Raw genomic sequence first — 14,667 nt, forward strand, 5'->3', positions numbered from 1 at the left:
AAGCTGCTAGTGACTTATTCCATACGCCTCCCATGATACACTTACGGGCCCGGCCACAGGACTGGCCATGTGTGATGGGCGATTGGTACGGAGACAGGACTTCAGCCTCTCAGGCAGAGGGCTCGGGCACTGGGACTGACCCCTGATCCAGCCTGTTTCAAGGGGGGATGTTAGGATTCCTCAGGCACCCAGGGAGGACAGGGACCCTCCTCCCCGCGCCAGCAGATCTGTAACCTGGGCCCCAAAAGAGAGATGAGGTCCCCTGGGGGTGTGTCTTGGATGAAGGGTAGGAGTGGTATGTGGTCCCTCTGGGTCTCTCACACCAACCACGACCTAAGTCACAGTTTTGGCTGAGTGAACAAAACACACCACTGAGAGACAGCCTGCCGTGCTTTTGACACTTTATCAGTTTTTATTTAAAAACATGCTAAAAACATGGTGTTCCATAAAGCCAGGACCAGGATGAAGGAACGCACAGATACGGCATCGCAAGCAGAAAGTGCATCTGAAACCAACAAGCGTGCTCGCCCTGCTCTCCCTCCCCTGCTGCCCGGGGGCGGGCAGGTGGGCAAGGAGGGGCCAGGAAGCCCCCCAGGCCTCCTGAGTGCCGCATCAGGGCAGGGAGGCCAGGCCCCACCCCGGACTATTGCCTCACTGCAGTGGGGAGGAGGAAAGTGGGGGGCACGGGAACACAAGGGCTGGCCGGACTCTGAGAAGCTGAGGGACAAAGAATGGACCCCAAGCACCTCGCACCCAGCTCCCATCCTATGCCACGTCCCTGCTAGTTAGCACCTCCACCAGTGGGTGGGCAGGGGCTGGAGAGGAGGGGACAGCCACTTCCATCCACCCGGAGTGCTCTTGGGCCACCAAAGCCTGGAAGGATGGCCACCTAGTTCCAAGTCAAACCAGGACACCTGCGAGAGGGTCTGGGGCAGGGCCGCCTTCCAGAGAGCCTGAGATGCAGGCCCATGCTGGAGGGAGAGGGGGTGACATGGCTCAAGCTGAGGGAGGGGTGCAGGGGGAGACGCGCACCGTGACACCTGCTTCCACCACCCAAGGGCAGTTCTCAGCGTGTGCCCACTCACCACCACTGCAGGATGGCTGCAGAGAAAGGCTGAGTCTGCAGCGGATGCCCCTCTGCGGTCCTCTACAAACCCTGAGGGCCTTTCTGAGACAAGCATGTAAACTGCTCACATCAGACCTGATTGAACTAACTCTGGCAAAGGGAGCCGTGAGTGAGGGAATTCTCTCAGGGGAATTCTGCCCCAGTGAGATCAGAGTCAGGAGAAACTGAAGAGAGGCTGTGCCACCTTCACTGGCATCGCTGGGTGCGGCCCTCCGAGTGGAAGGGGCTTGGAGCAACACCCACTCTGTGCACAGAGACTTCCGCCCAATGTATACTCAGCCAAATAACAAAACAGCAAGCACAGAGTGAGGAAAGAAGGCAGCGTGGGGACCTGTAGATGAGGCTCTGCAAACAGACGGATGGGGTGGGGGCTGGGGGGGGGGCACTGTGGCAAAGGCTCTGGGGCCAGAGGCCAACCCCTGAAGCACTCCAGAAACAGAAAAGATTCTCAGGGAGGTTGCACATCTCCCAATGCACTAGGCTTTTGCTGTTGATATTCACAAAAATTAAAAATTGCATTGATAGGCATAAACCAACCCCACCCACTCCACCCACAGCAAAAACGCACGAGGCCCCAGGTACCACCGAGCAACTGGAGCACTTGTGTGCTGAGTCTCCCGCCGGGAGGTGTCTGCTCCGGAATCTGCACTTTGGGGGTTCCTGGGGAGGCGGCTGAAGCTCCTTACCAGGAAGCCAGGCCAGGGGACAAGGGCAGGGCAGCTTTGCTCAAATGTGGGCCTCCCCCGTGTTCCATCAGCACCACTGCCCCTGTCTCAGAGAAGCGGTCTTTACCCTGCCCAACTCACAAGACCACCCTACTCTCCACTCCCACCCCCGCAAAACACGAATCCTGATAATGCCAACAGTTCTATCCTCCTGGTCCCGATTTGTGTGTTACTTAAGGCGAACAGAGGAGTGACTGGTGCTGGGTGGCCGTGTCTCAGCTCTTGCAGCAGATAGGCAGGTGGAGGCTGGAGAAGAGACCTGGCCCCAGTGGGAAACCAGGGTGACAAGACAAACTGTACAGGAAAGGCAGCCGCCCACCAAGACCCCACCTGATCAAGTGCAGCAGATGCTGGCTAGTGGGTAAGGTCCCCACGCTCAGTCCCATGGATTCGTGACCTTTTTGAACTGCAAAACAGTAAGCCAGACCAGCTGCAGTTTAGAGGGGGCGCCCTGCTGCAGCTGAATCCCGCTCCCGGCCTCACTCCCCAGCCTGTTTCTCCCCCATGCCCAGCTCTGCACATGCGTCACTCCGGCTGCTTTCTTCCTGTGGCCCCGGTAACAAGAGCCAGTCTCACCTCTCTTGGGTTTTCTGTATTTCTTCTCCTTGGGATCACAGACAGTATGATCGCCACCCAACCCACTGCTGATGTCCATGACCCCAGGGAAGGAGGCGAAGATCTTGGGACTCACGTGGATGTGATTCCCTCCTTCCCAGCAGGGCAACCCACAACGGAGCAAGGCTGGTGGGGAGGACCGTGGGTCCTCACCCCTGTGGGTCCCCTGCCACTGTCCCAGCACAGCAAAACCTAAAGACTGCTTCCCCTTCCAGAAGCACGGGAGAAAGTGAGCAGCATCCAAACTAGAGAGGTATGTGTCTGACAGTTTCTAGCAGGAATGTGTGTGAAATAACTGGGGTGTGCAGAACCTGTTGTGGGAATACCCACATGGGGTGGAAGGGGAAGCCTTGCGTGCCAGCAGAGAGCGGGAGGAAGGAAGAAAGAAAAAACCAACAACTGCTCATCAGTGAAAAGTCTAAGGACCCCTCTAGCTCTGCCACAGTCCTGGCAAAGCGTTTCCCCAGCACCGTGGGGTTCCCCTGCCCTGGTCTTTCCAGCTCGATTGGTTAGCAAATGCCACCTCCCGTGCAGGGGCACCTCCAGCCTGCTTCATGCTCCACCCGCCTCTCCCAGGCTCCCGTCCTCGGACACCAGGCGTGGCAAGGTCCCGTGTCCTGTCCATGCCCCCTCCTTCCCACACGTTCTGAGGGCGCAGGCACGCCCCATCCGAGAGCCTCCTGGGTGTCGCACGGTGGTCTGTCCTGATTGAGACTGGACAGATGTCCTCTCTTCCCACCCATCCCTCACTTTCAGGGAAAAAAAGTCAAACCATTAAAGAAATCAACACAGTAAAAAGTTACAAATCAGAAATCTAACCCTAAACTTATCTGAGAGATAATATTCCTGAATAATCATAGAGTAAAATAAAATAAAAAAGTTACATTGTAAGGTATAAAAAGCCTGGGCGAGATGCTCCAGGGGCCTTGCCCAGAGGCCGGCAGACCCCCCGCCCCGCCAAGTGCCCCATGGTGGCCATGGATGTAGCAGCCCCCGCTGGGGCGGTATCTCCACGGGGCGGGCACTCTGCTCCCCACCCCATGTGGGGACAAAGTATCAGTGTGAGGAAGGGCAGGGGCAGAAGCCCATCAGTGCCGGGGGGCTCCTCCTGAGCACACCCCAGCCCACCCTGTCGTCTTTGGCAAATACGCATATGCAGATGCAGGAATCCAGGGGCCCCGAGCCCCAGGTCTCTGTGTGCCTCCTCCTCCCTGGCACTCCACCCACTGAGAAGTCCGAGGCTGAGGCAGGGTAGGTGGGGTAGGGTAGGCTGGGGTGGGTGGGTGCAGGGGTCACATCTGGAGAGTGCAGGCAGGCGACACAAAGCTCAATCCTCTTCCCTCCACAGGGCAGCAGGGTGGGGTGGGCACTCCTGGCCAGCCTGCTCACGCGTCGTACTTCTTACCAGTCCGGTGGATGTGCTGGAAGAGGGTCATGGAGAAGGCCATGCCCAGGATCTGAAAGACACGGAGAGGGGCCTGAGGCAGGAGCCTCAGCAGCCTGGACCTGACCTCAGCCTGGACCCGACCTCCACCCGAACCCGACCTCAGCCCGGACCCGACCTCCACCTGGACCTGACCTTCGCCCCGGGAGGCTTGGGATGTCACGGGGCACCTGGAGCAAGCGGGCATGGCCATTGCTGTGCCAGGAAAATGCTTATGGAATGAAGAAAAACCGCGAACAGAGGTCACCCTGGAGATACACACAGGTGAACTCCGGCTCAGCCTCGTGGGGCTGTTAGACCAGAAGCCATCAAACCTCTGCAGGGTGCACACGCGTGCCTAAGAGGGGTGCTGCAGGCACGGAATGCACGGAGGACCTGGCTCTACCTGGGGGCTCACAGGAGCCAAGGTGGGGAGTGGGAGGTGTCAGGGATCATTCAGGACTCAGGCCAGCCGGGCACGGTGGCACTTTAGGAGGCCAAGGTGGGAGGATGACTTGAGATCGGCCTGGGCAATAGAGGGAGACTCCATCTGTTTTTTAAAAAGTTTCAAATCATTCAGGTATGGTGGTGTGTATGCCTGTAGTCCCAGCTGCTTGAGAGGCTGAAGTGGGACGACTGCTGGAGCCCAGGAGTTTGTGGCTGCAGCGAGCTATGACGGCATCACCGCACTCCAGCCTGAGCAACAAAGTGAGACCCTGTCTCTTAAAAAAAGAAAAAAAAAGACTCCTGTCAAGCTTCTCTTGTCTGCCTGTAGAATACACGGTGCAACGTCTTGGCAGCAGCAGGGCTGTCTTTCCAGTGATGTGTGCTCGGGACCATGTCATCACTTGTTTGTGTCCCTTCCCTCCTGAATCCTCAAAGGAGCTGGGGACCCAGAGGACTGCAGGAGGCAGAAGGAAGCCCGCTGTGGTCTCACGGTCACCACAGTGTGCCACGTGCACAGGCTGTACAGACGGTGACCGGGGGACACCGTGTGTGCCTCGCGTGGCTCTCTGGGCTCAAGGTTTGGGCAGAACTGGGGGAACCCACGGGGGGTGACTCCAGCTTCAATATCCCAGCCTAGGCCTGGCCACAGGCAGCCCTGAGCACCTCTCAGTGCTGAGTAGACGCGTGCTGTCACATCAGAGCTCTGTGGAAATGGCGGCAGGCACAGCTGCCGAGCTTGAAAGCTGTGATGGATTCCAGACCCTCCACCGTGTACCAACACTGCTTTCACTTCTCTGTGCTTCCTTCCCTCTGTGGCTGAGGCCAGCAGGGTGGGCGAGGCTGCTGGGGACGCCCCTCTTACCTGCATGATGAGGATGCACATCCCCATCGTGCCCAGCACGTGCTTATTGTCATGGAACCACATCTTCACCTTTTCATAGCAGCCCTGGGGAGCGAGGCCCACGAGGTTAGGGTCCCAGACCACGCATGCACTCCCTGCAGCCCGGCCCCCACCTCACTCTCTCCTTCCACTTCGTCCTCGCTCTTACCTCCCAGCCCTCCCTGGCCTCAGCCCTGTCCCCTTCCCTTGGCGCAGCCTCCGCCCCACCTGCAAGGCCGGCTGCAGAGCCTCAGACCCCATTCAACCCCTCACCCTCTGACTCTCCCAACTGTGGGTACAGCCCCCTCCGCATTTTCCACCCGGCTTTTGGCTTTATTTGTGTGAGCCCCCACCCCACCCCACCCCACATTCAGCCAACCTCTTAGTGTCTTGGGCCCAGCCTCCCCCGTAGGGCTCCTCGTGCCGGGGCATCCACACACGGGCTCTTGGACCCAAGCGGTCCATCCCCAGCCTCACCGTTCTCCACAACGGCGTGGTGGCATTGCGCCCGCAGCCCTGGGAGTTCTCCATGCAGCAGCGGTCGGGAACCGTGTTCTCCCCCAGCACTGGGTACCAGTCTGTGTAGTCAGTGACGCCACAGCATCGCATCTGGCAGGCAGGAATGGAAGGGGCAGTCAGACATGCCATGGCCCGCCCCTTCCTCCCCAGGACCTTCCCCTGCCAAGGGCAACCCAAGTCCCCGCAAAAGTGGCCACCCTGGAGTTCAGGGAGGAGACAAAGGGCTTGCTTCTTGTCCCTTCTTTGGGCTTCAGCCGGGCCCACTGGGGAAATGAGTGAGCGCTCCTTCCTGGAGACCAGCGCGGGAGAGGGCAATGCAGCCCACCCCTCCGGCTGGGCCCCTGGGCTCAGCCCTGTGCTTGCCCACCAGCACCTCTGCTCTTTCTGTAAACCGTCCCAAGCTGACAGCCACTCAACCCCCTGCCGGCCCCTCCCCAGGGCTTAAAATGGGCGCATCTGGGACTACGGACTCGTTTTCCTCCTAGAGCCAGGGCCTCCTCACCGAAGCCAAGCCCCGTCATGGAGGCAAATCTGTTGCTCAAATAAATTCGGTCATTCGTCCTAAAGCTCGGCCACAGCTCTCTTAGGCCTGCCCCTCCTGTGTCCTCATCCCTCTCCGGCTGCACCTTGCTGAATCACATCTGACTCGGCAGTTCAGGCAAATGCCCCCGTGGGTACCACCCCACTCCCGGTTAAAATCCAGAAAGCACAGGTGCCCAGCCAGGTCACTCTTGTGGCGGCGGGGGGGCAGCTAGAAGTGCCGGCCGCCACCCCTCCTCCCTGTCTGGCCCTGCCAGGGCAGCCCGGCCCCCACCTCGGCCTGGATGATGTTCCAGGCGTTCTTCAGCCCCACGTTGTTCTCGGTGTGGTACAGCAGCAGGCCTTCCTTCAGGTCCTTCTTGGCATTCTCGTTCACCTGCCAGGCGGAGGGACACAGCGAGACGGTTGGGACCGGGACGCAGCTCGTCTCTCCAGCCCACCTCAGGTCACCCAGGATGGTGGGTGACAGATGAGGAGTGAGGAAGGCAGGGGAGGCAGCTGGTCTGGAAGGCCCTGTCCACTGGGGTGGGGGGCGGGCACACACTCCCAGCTTCAGAATACAGCAGGCCCTGGTGCACCCACCACCTCCCAGCAGAGCTAAACTCAGGGCCAGGGCTGTAACACTCAGAGGCAAAAAACACACCACGTGCCTCCACTCCCCCATCCCAGGACCAGCCACACACACAGGCCACTCTGCCACCCCCGCCCCCTACTACATAGCTTCCCACAGACTGCCCCTCTCAGAACACACCCTAGGAACCAGAGGGAGGAAGACAGGTCATGTGACCTTGCACCTCCCTCACGCTGCTCTACCTGATACTGAACAGCAGTATCTACTCATGGCGCTGTTGTACGAATGAAGGGAAACAATTTTCACGAAGGGCCAAGAACGGGGCTGGCACAGAGAAACCTCTTGACATTGTTCTTTCTTCCCTTTCACAAGTGTAAAACTAACAAGTTATTCTTTCTCATCCTAACGATGTGTCTAACTTTCAGCGTGGCTCAGGCAGCTACTTCAAGAACTGCTGCTTACACAGTTCTGGAGTGCACGGTACCAAAGGGCCTGCCACACCCCAAGAGACTGAAATCCCGGCCAGCCTCGCTCTTGACTGCGAACTGCCCAGCCTGGCGAGGTTATGGGGGTCACCCACCATCCTCCTGAACCCAAGAGCAGCGCCCGTCCTCAAGGGCTCTAGTGCAGGAAACAGAGCTTCCCTGTGCTGTCAGTCCTGCTCAGCCAGCGTCGCCCAGAGAATTCCTCCTTGTTTCTCATGGGTTGCTCTCAAATCACCCAGCCCAACCACCTGATGAGGTGTGAATCCCTTCTCCAAGTAGCTTAATTCCTTCCAGTGAGAGGGAGCTCACTAGCGCCAGAGACAGCTCACTGCCATCTCTGGTCATGCAGAGGATTCCACTTCCTGGGACTATACAAAGTCAACTCCCCCATCCTCCAAATTTGCCTGCCCTATGTTGCCCCCATCAAAACCTCCCGTCTGCTCTTTCCTTGGTAGCTTTCCCAACCCTTGGTTCCATCTTCCTTTCTGCACAGGTGCTGCTTGCCAACACTCTTCGTCTGGCCAGGGAAGGGACCCTGGCCTGCTTGGCCCAACCCTAAGGGCAGCGACATTCCATATGCCCCCTCCCATCTGGAAAGGCTTACCTTGTCCATGTAAACAAAGAAGAGGATGAGTAAGATCAGCTCTGCTAGGAGGATGACCAACAGGACAATGAAAAACTGGAAAGGAAAGGGCCACGCATGGGTAGGTGGTAATGGGCAGGGCTGAGGACAAGGAGGGTGTGGAAGGCAGGGACAGGTGGTGCCTAGGTGGGGCTTCCCAGGTCTGGGAGAGGCCAGCTCCTCCTAAGGAAACCCAGATAGCTAGGACAGGGACATAAAGGAGCTGACTAATCAGGGAGTGGGAGGGACAACTAGGGGTATGCATAACCAATCATGAGGAGGAGGGGTGTGGTGGAGCCTAGAACATTCTAGAAGCAGTTTCCCCGGGCTCGGGTTGGACACCCAGGTGGCTAATGTTCCAGGTCTTGCCTGTCCCAGGGGTCCAAGTGCAAGGAGATGAGGAGTTGGAGGGGCTGGAGATTCGGACATAACTTACGCTGAGAAGGAGGCACTTGTTTTCCTTGATGGCCCCCAGGCAGCCGAGGAAGCCCGTCACCATGACAATGGTGCCTATGGCGATGACCAGGTTGGCTGCAGACAACGAAGGGAAGCTGGGGGAGAAGGTGGCAAAGTTGCCTTGGGACACGGAGAGCCAGATGCCCACTCCAAGCAGCCCACAGCCACAGAGCTGGAGAGGAAGGAAAGCCCGTTAGCCTGGCGCTGCTCTCACTCCCGTCCATGCACCTGGGAACACTGCAGGTCCCCACCCCCTGCTCTGAGACACAGACAAAGTGAGAACCGACAAGGTGAGAACGGGGCTACCGTCAGGCATGGCCGCAGACCCGAAGCATGTCGGCTGTGTGACCCAGACGGTCCCCTAGCCTCTCTGTGCCTCAGTCTCCCCATGTGACAATGGAGACTGTGCCAGTTTCACGAGCCTCCCAGGTCATTCTGAGGATGGATTAAACCACACGGAGGCAGAAGTGCGTAGCAAATACATGGAAGGTACTGGGCACATGTGAGCAGTTAGGTTACTCGGCGTGATAGAGGCCCCAGTGTCCAAGACAGAGGCCTGGTGGGAGGGGAGAACTGGGGTCAGGGAAAGCAAGAAAGACTTCATCTCTGGAGGTGGGAAGGGACCCTCAGAGTCGGGTTTCTTGGAGCCAGAACTTCCAGCGACTGTGTCCTGTCACTCTGACCCGAAGGGCCATTTGTCCACTGGAGTCTGAAGAACAATTTCCCACAGATGGAGAAAGGAGGCAGTCATCGGCTGGCTGGGGGCCTGGCCAGTGTGCAGGACGTGGGAGTCCATGGCTGCCTTCACCACCCATCCAATAAGCTGGCGTCCGGCATGATAGGCCCCAAAACCGAAAAGCAACTCTCCTCAACAGCACCCCTGGGGCTGCCGGCGCCACCAGCTCCACCTGGGGAAGCTTCCATTTCACTGGCCGCAAATCTCCACATCTGCCTTATTTTATGCTCGATATAGCTGGCACTCCCCCACTCCCTCCGCCAGCTCAGGGGAAGTGTGCTGAGTCTGAGGAGCCAATTAATCAGTCAAATAGTATTTATTGAGTGCCTACAGCATGCAGTGTGCCATGCCAGAAAAGCTACAACCACTTTAGAGACCTGTTTTCCAGGGGCCTCTGTTCTGGCTGGATGGGAGCAATGAAAGTGCAACATCTACCACCCCCAGGTGGGATGGACTGGTGCCCAGTTAATGCTACGGGCATTCAGAGGAGGCAATCACTGTCGCAGTCACGGAAGCCAGTTGAAGGAGGCAGTCCCTAAAGGGTGGGTGGACTAGGGGCAGATGGAGGACGAGAACATTCTATGCTGGGTGAAAGTGCAGGGGTAAGGGCTTGGGAGTCACAGACCCGAACAGGACTCCCGGCTCCAGCTTATCCTGGTGGTGTGAGCTTGCAAACCTCTCGTATGCAGAGTATTCCCTTCCTATTGGACTGTTGTGAGAATTAGAATGGAATAAGCTACGTGAAGTGGGTGGCCAGCTCCGGGCACTGCTTGCTGGAAAGGCACTTCCCGGGCAGCTGTTCTGTGCCAGGGCCTGTGCTGACTATGCTGACTCCAGGAATCAGCCCAGCCCCTGCTCTCAAGCTGCTCTGGCTCCTGGGAAGAAACAGAGGCTCAGGGCTGAGACAAGGCAACCCGCGATTAGGCAGGGTAGGGATGCCCACGGGAAGGTGAGGGGAGGGGACAGACGCTTCCCTGAGGAAGGGCGTCTCCTTCGCTTATTCCTCCACAAACCCAAGTGAACACCTGCGTATTCAGTGCCAGGCCCTGTTCTCCAGCCTGTGAACAGGGTGGAGGAGACAGCGGTACACCTCACTGGCAAAGGGTCACTGGCAAAGACCCTGCCTTCACGAAGAGTAGATTCTTACAGGAGACACTGACCTTATGTAAGCAACAAACGACATCACTTCAGCTGCTGACATGTGCCACGAAGAAAAATAAGGCTATGTAAAGAGCCAGAAAATAACTGGGGAGGGCGTGGGCAGCGAAGGTGTCTTGGAAGAGGTGGTGTTTAAGCAAAAACCCAAACAAACAGGGGGAGGGAGCAACATAACTATCTGGGGGAAGAACGTTCCAGACAGAGGGAACAGCAGGTGCAAAAGCCCTGGAGTGGGAAGGAGCCTGGCCAGCCAAGGAGGAGCACGCTGGCCATGTGCTGCAACAGTGAGTGAGGTGACACGTGGTAGGAGACAAAGCAGGCGGGGTGGCCGGGGGCCAGGCCAGCTGGGACCTCGCAGGTGAAGGAAACGTGCGAGTGTCCTCAGTGTGACGGGAAGGCCCCAGAGCTGGAGAGTGCCATGATCTCACTGAGGTTTTCAGCAGATCACTCCGGCTACTGTTTGGAGAAGTGACCGTGGGAAGGCCCGAGGGAGGCCAGGAGAGCAACTGGGAGGCTACTGTGCTTAGGAGGGAGTTGGGGACAACTCATACCAGGAGGATACGGAGGAGCGGTGAGAAATGGTCCAATTTGAGATGTTTTGAAGGTGGCATTGACAGGCCTCGCTGGGCTTTGAAGAATGAGTAGTAGGATTCTGATAAATGGGGAACCAGAAAGGTGGTCCACACTGGGCATGAAGAAAAAGGTAGGAACAGACACCTCCACATATTACTAACCCAAAGACAGTGCAAGGAGCTGGAGGGGGGTCCGAATGAGGTACGTCCAGCAGCTGCCTGGGTCCTTCACACTGTAGAGAGTGGGCCTGCGCCTCCTGTCCCCTGGCGCAGCCCCACATGGAACCAGGTCAGGGCTCCCAAGGAATGGGCACACTTAGACCCACAGCATGGCCCAACCCGGCCATCACAAAGCTTCGCCGGGGAACGGGGCTAGTCCCGCCTACGGCCACTAGGTGGCGCTCCAGGCCGGTTCAGAAGCTCTGGGTTCGCCAGTGACCGCTGAAACTTTCATCCAGTCACTGACTTTTCTTCAATCTGGTCAGTTTCTATGCTGCCGTCTCAATTTTTCTTTCATTAATCATACCATGGAGAATTTATGATCTTCATGCTGAAGATTTATGGCTCTAAAAGCCAGACCCTGGAATGAGTAAGCGGAAACCCGGCTGCCGCAGGTACTTGCTGCAGGGGAGCTGCAGGGCGCCCCCCACACACTGCAGCTGGAGACACGCAGGACCCCAGAGCTCAGAGCCTGGATCCTCCTCGGGCCTGGAAAAGTTCTCAAAGTACAGCTTTCTCCTGAAGCGGTTTCCCGCTGTGGGTGTACCTGCAGGGAGGGGAACCCTTCTGAGCCCCTCTCTCCACTTCGCTCCTGGGGGAAGTGCTGGGATGCCCAGGAGCCTGTCTAGGAAAACCTCTTAGGTCAGAAACTCCAGGACCTGGTCACCTCTCTTCAAACTGCTTCTCTGACTTCACACTCCACATCCTTTGATTTGGTCTTGCCAGACCCACCGGGGAGCCTTCTACCTCTCAGGGAACACAGCTGGTGCCCTGTCCCCAAGTCTGCTTCCTTTCCCATTTCCTGTCCAAAGTGCTCCAGGCCCCCAGGAAAGATCTGCTGCCTACCCTATGGGGACGCAGTCTGGACCTGGAGCCTTCCTCTCCAAGCCCTCGAACCTGTTCCTGCCTCCATCACAGCTCCCGCCGGGCACAACTCCACACATGGTGCACGTCTGCCCGGTGAGGAGGCCTGAGCAGTACAGCAGGTGCCACGCACATCCCCACTGCCATGCTCCCATCCTCAAGGGGCCCCTGCCGAGATGAGCCCTCTGCTCCCATCTTCCGATGGCCCAACACTAACAGAGCCTCCCGGCAAGAAGAAAACACAAAGGTCACGCCTTGATTTCCAGGAAGCTAAGCGGGGGGACAAGGAAGTCCCCAGTCACACTGCTGGGATGGGACAAAACCTTGGTTTCTGGCATTTGGTGCAGAAGCCTTCACTACCACCTGCTCCCAGGGGACCTCCGACTGACAGGGGACAGGCACCAAGACCGGGCCTTTGCCACGGGTCCCATGTCCAGATCATGGCCCCCCACTGCCCTCCCTGCCCTTGGCCTCTGGTTTCCAGCCCAGCCTGCATAGAGCTGCCTGATTCCTTTTCATAAAATGCCTCTCTCATCATGCTGCTCCCTGGTGTGACCTTAAGATTCTTCAGCTCTCAGAGGCCCTATTTCCTTTAAAACGTGGGATTTAGATGAGATCATTTCTCAGGTCCCTCTGGCACAGTCTTAGCCGAGCCTGAGATATGGTGCTCTCAGCCCTCAGCCCAGTGGTTCCCAATCAGGAGCAATTCTGCTCCCCAGGGAACATGTGGCATGTCTGGGGACGTTTTTGGTCGCCACAACTGGAGGGGCTGCTCCTGGCATCTGATGAGTAGAGGCCAGGGACACTGCTAAGCACCTGCAGCGCACAGGACAGCCCACACAGTCAAGAACTGTCTGGCCCCCAATCATCAACAAAGTTTGAGAAACCCCGCCCCCCACCCTATCCCCACACCAGGCACCCACCCTTGGGCTGCCAACGCCTTGAGAACAGCCATTGGAGAAAGAATCTGATGTGTTCCCTCCAGCGGTGGGGAAGGGAGAGCCAATGACAGCGATGTGCCCAAAGTGCTGGGGAGATTCCAGCTGGTGAGCCGGGTAGAACCAGGGCTGAGACTGGGGAGGGAGCAAGGGCAGGAGACAGGAGGTGATGGCAGAGACAGATTGGTCATGAAGTCTTGGCGAGCCAGGCCTGCCCTGCACAGGCAGGAGGGCGGGAAGTCAGGAAGCGGACCTCTGAAGCCAGCGCAGTGGGCAGGGAGAGGGTGCGGCAGGAGCAGGAGAGGGAGGTGCAGGGCAGGGGAGCTGCGGCAGGAGAGGGAGGTGCAGGGCAGGGGAGCTGCCCCTGGTGGAGGGAGCCCAGCACACAGCACAGGAAGGAGGCAAGGCCTCTCTGTGGTGGCAGAGCCAAAGCTCAGGGCCGGAGAGCTTAGCTGGTGGCATTCGGGAAAATTCCCTTCCAAAACCAGGGGGTTGTCTCAGCTGAGATGACTGAGCTATAATCTAGCCCACAATGGGACAATCTGGGGTGCGGCAGGGTGACTCAGGGGATCGGGCCCCAGGCAATGCTAGCACCAACCCGCAGAAGGTCACCAGCCACTCCTGCTGTTGTCCGGGCCTGATTGATGCCCTCCCCGGAGCAGGAGCAGGTCCACGGGCCAGCCTGAGTACCAAGCCTCCCCTGCCCCTTCCCCAACCGAAGGCATTTCAAAATAACTTCAAATCAGGGCTGCACACAAATCCACATCCAAATTTGAGAAGACGAGTCCCATCCTTACATTTGCCAATGGCCTCCTTGAGGGCCAGGATTTGGGTCTGTTGTTTTTGTGGTTAAATCCGCAGAGCCTAGAGCAGGGCTGGCCCTGCCCTGACTGCGGAGGAGGGAGAGGGTGCAGGCCCCCAACACACAGAAAAGCCTCAAGTCATCAGGCTGTATCAGGACCTTTGTCACCAGGGACCCGTCCACAACACGCGCAGCAGGTAAACTGAGGCCCAGTCAGGCTACGGCCATACAGCGAGCCCACACTCCAGCCTCAGCTCATTTGTTAAGGCTTGTAGTTAGCTAATATCCCCACGGCATCTTCCTTGTCTTCAGTTTGAACCATGTTGACTGTGGTTTAAATACAGGCTTCTGCCACGTGTCGTTATGTATGTTTCATGCAGGCATCCTATTTCTCTGGCGGTGAGGGGCACAATTCCCCCTTCAGGCTTCCCCCGTCCTGAGCTTCTCCACCCGCTTCCATACTGCTTAGAACCCAGGGGCAGCCACTGCCCATATCTCATGGGTGCCATCGGTCTCCCACTGGTGGGAGCGGCCCCTCCCCAGGGATGACTTGTCTGCCAGTGCCGGGCCCACAGCAGCACATCTGGGACCTCGCAGGCTTCTGTGTAGACTTGCTGCCTACCCTCACTAAAAACATACAGACGGCCAGGTGCAGTGGCTCATGCCTGTAATCCCAGCACTTTGGAAAAACAAAAAACAAACAACAACAAGAAAAAAACACACATGCACTTCCAGGACCCGGGTTCCTGTCTTATCCATTTTTCTTCCATTGTAGGGCCCAGAACATGCCTGGATTACTAGATAAATATTTGCTGGAGGAATGAATAAATGAATGAATGAATGATGGGGATGGACAGGGGGCCTGAGCAGGCCACAGCCGGGGAACAGGACCAGACCCAGACATGCAAACCCTCCTGAAAAAGCAGCCTCCTGTTCACCCCGTCTTCCCCACTCCTGGAACCCCCAGTG

General features: G+C 57.8%; 1 protein-coding gene across 7 annotated transcripts in view; it reads right to left on the reverse strand.

Moving 5' to 3' along the window:
* Positions 1 to 388: 388 nt before the first annotated feature.
* Positions 389 to 14,667, reverse strand: part of TSPAN9 (tetraspanin 9) — a 201,359-nt gene continuing 187,080 nt past the window's right edge. For all 7 annotated transcript variants that reach the window (XM_030804845.1, XM_030804846.1, XM_030804850.1 and 4 more), the window contains 6 exons: positions 8,390 to 8,581; positions 7,936 to 8,010; positions 6,550 to 6,651; positions 5,694 to 5,825; positions 5,199 to 5,282; positions 389 to 3,923 (listed from right to left, as the gene is read on the reverse strand). In XM_030804845.1, the coding sequence (XP_030660705.1) occupies positions 3,852 to 3,923; positions 5,199 to 5,282; positions 5,694 to 5,825; positions 6,550 to 6,651; positions 7,936 to 8,010; positions 8,390 to 8,581 (657 nt within the window). In that variant the 3' untranslated portion in view covers positions 389 to 3,851. The remainder of the gene's footprint in view (positions 3,924 to 5,198; positions 5,283 to 5,693; positions 5,826 to 6,549; positions 6,652 to 7,935; positions 8,011 to 8,389; positions 8,582 to 14,667) is intronic.

The sequence above is a fragment of the Nomascus leucogenys genome, chromosome 23, assembly GCF_006542625.1.
Source record: "Nomascus leucogenys isolate Asia chromosome 23, Asia_NLE_v1, whole genome shotgun sequence".
In the NCBI taxonomy this organism is placed as follows: domain Eukaryota; kingdom Metazoa; phylum Chordata; class Mammalia; order Primates; family Hylobatidae; genus Nomascus; species Nomascus leucogenys.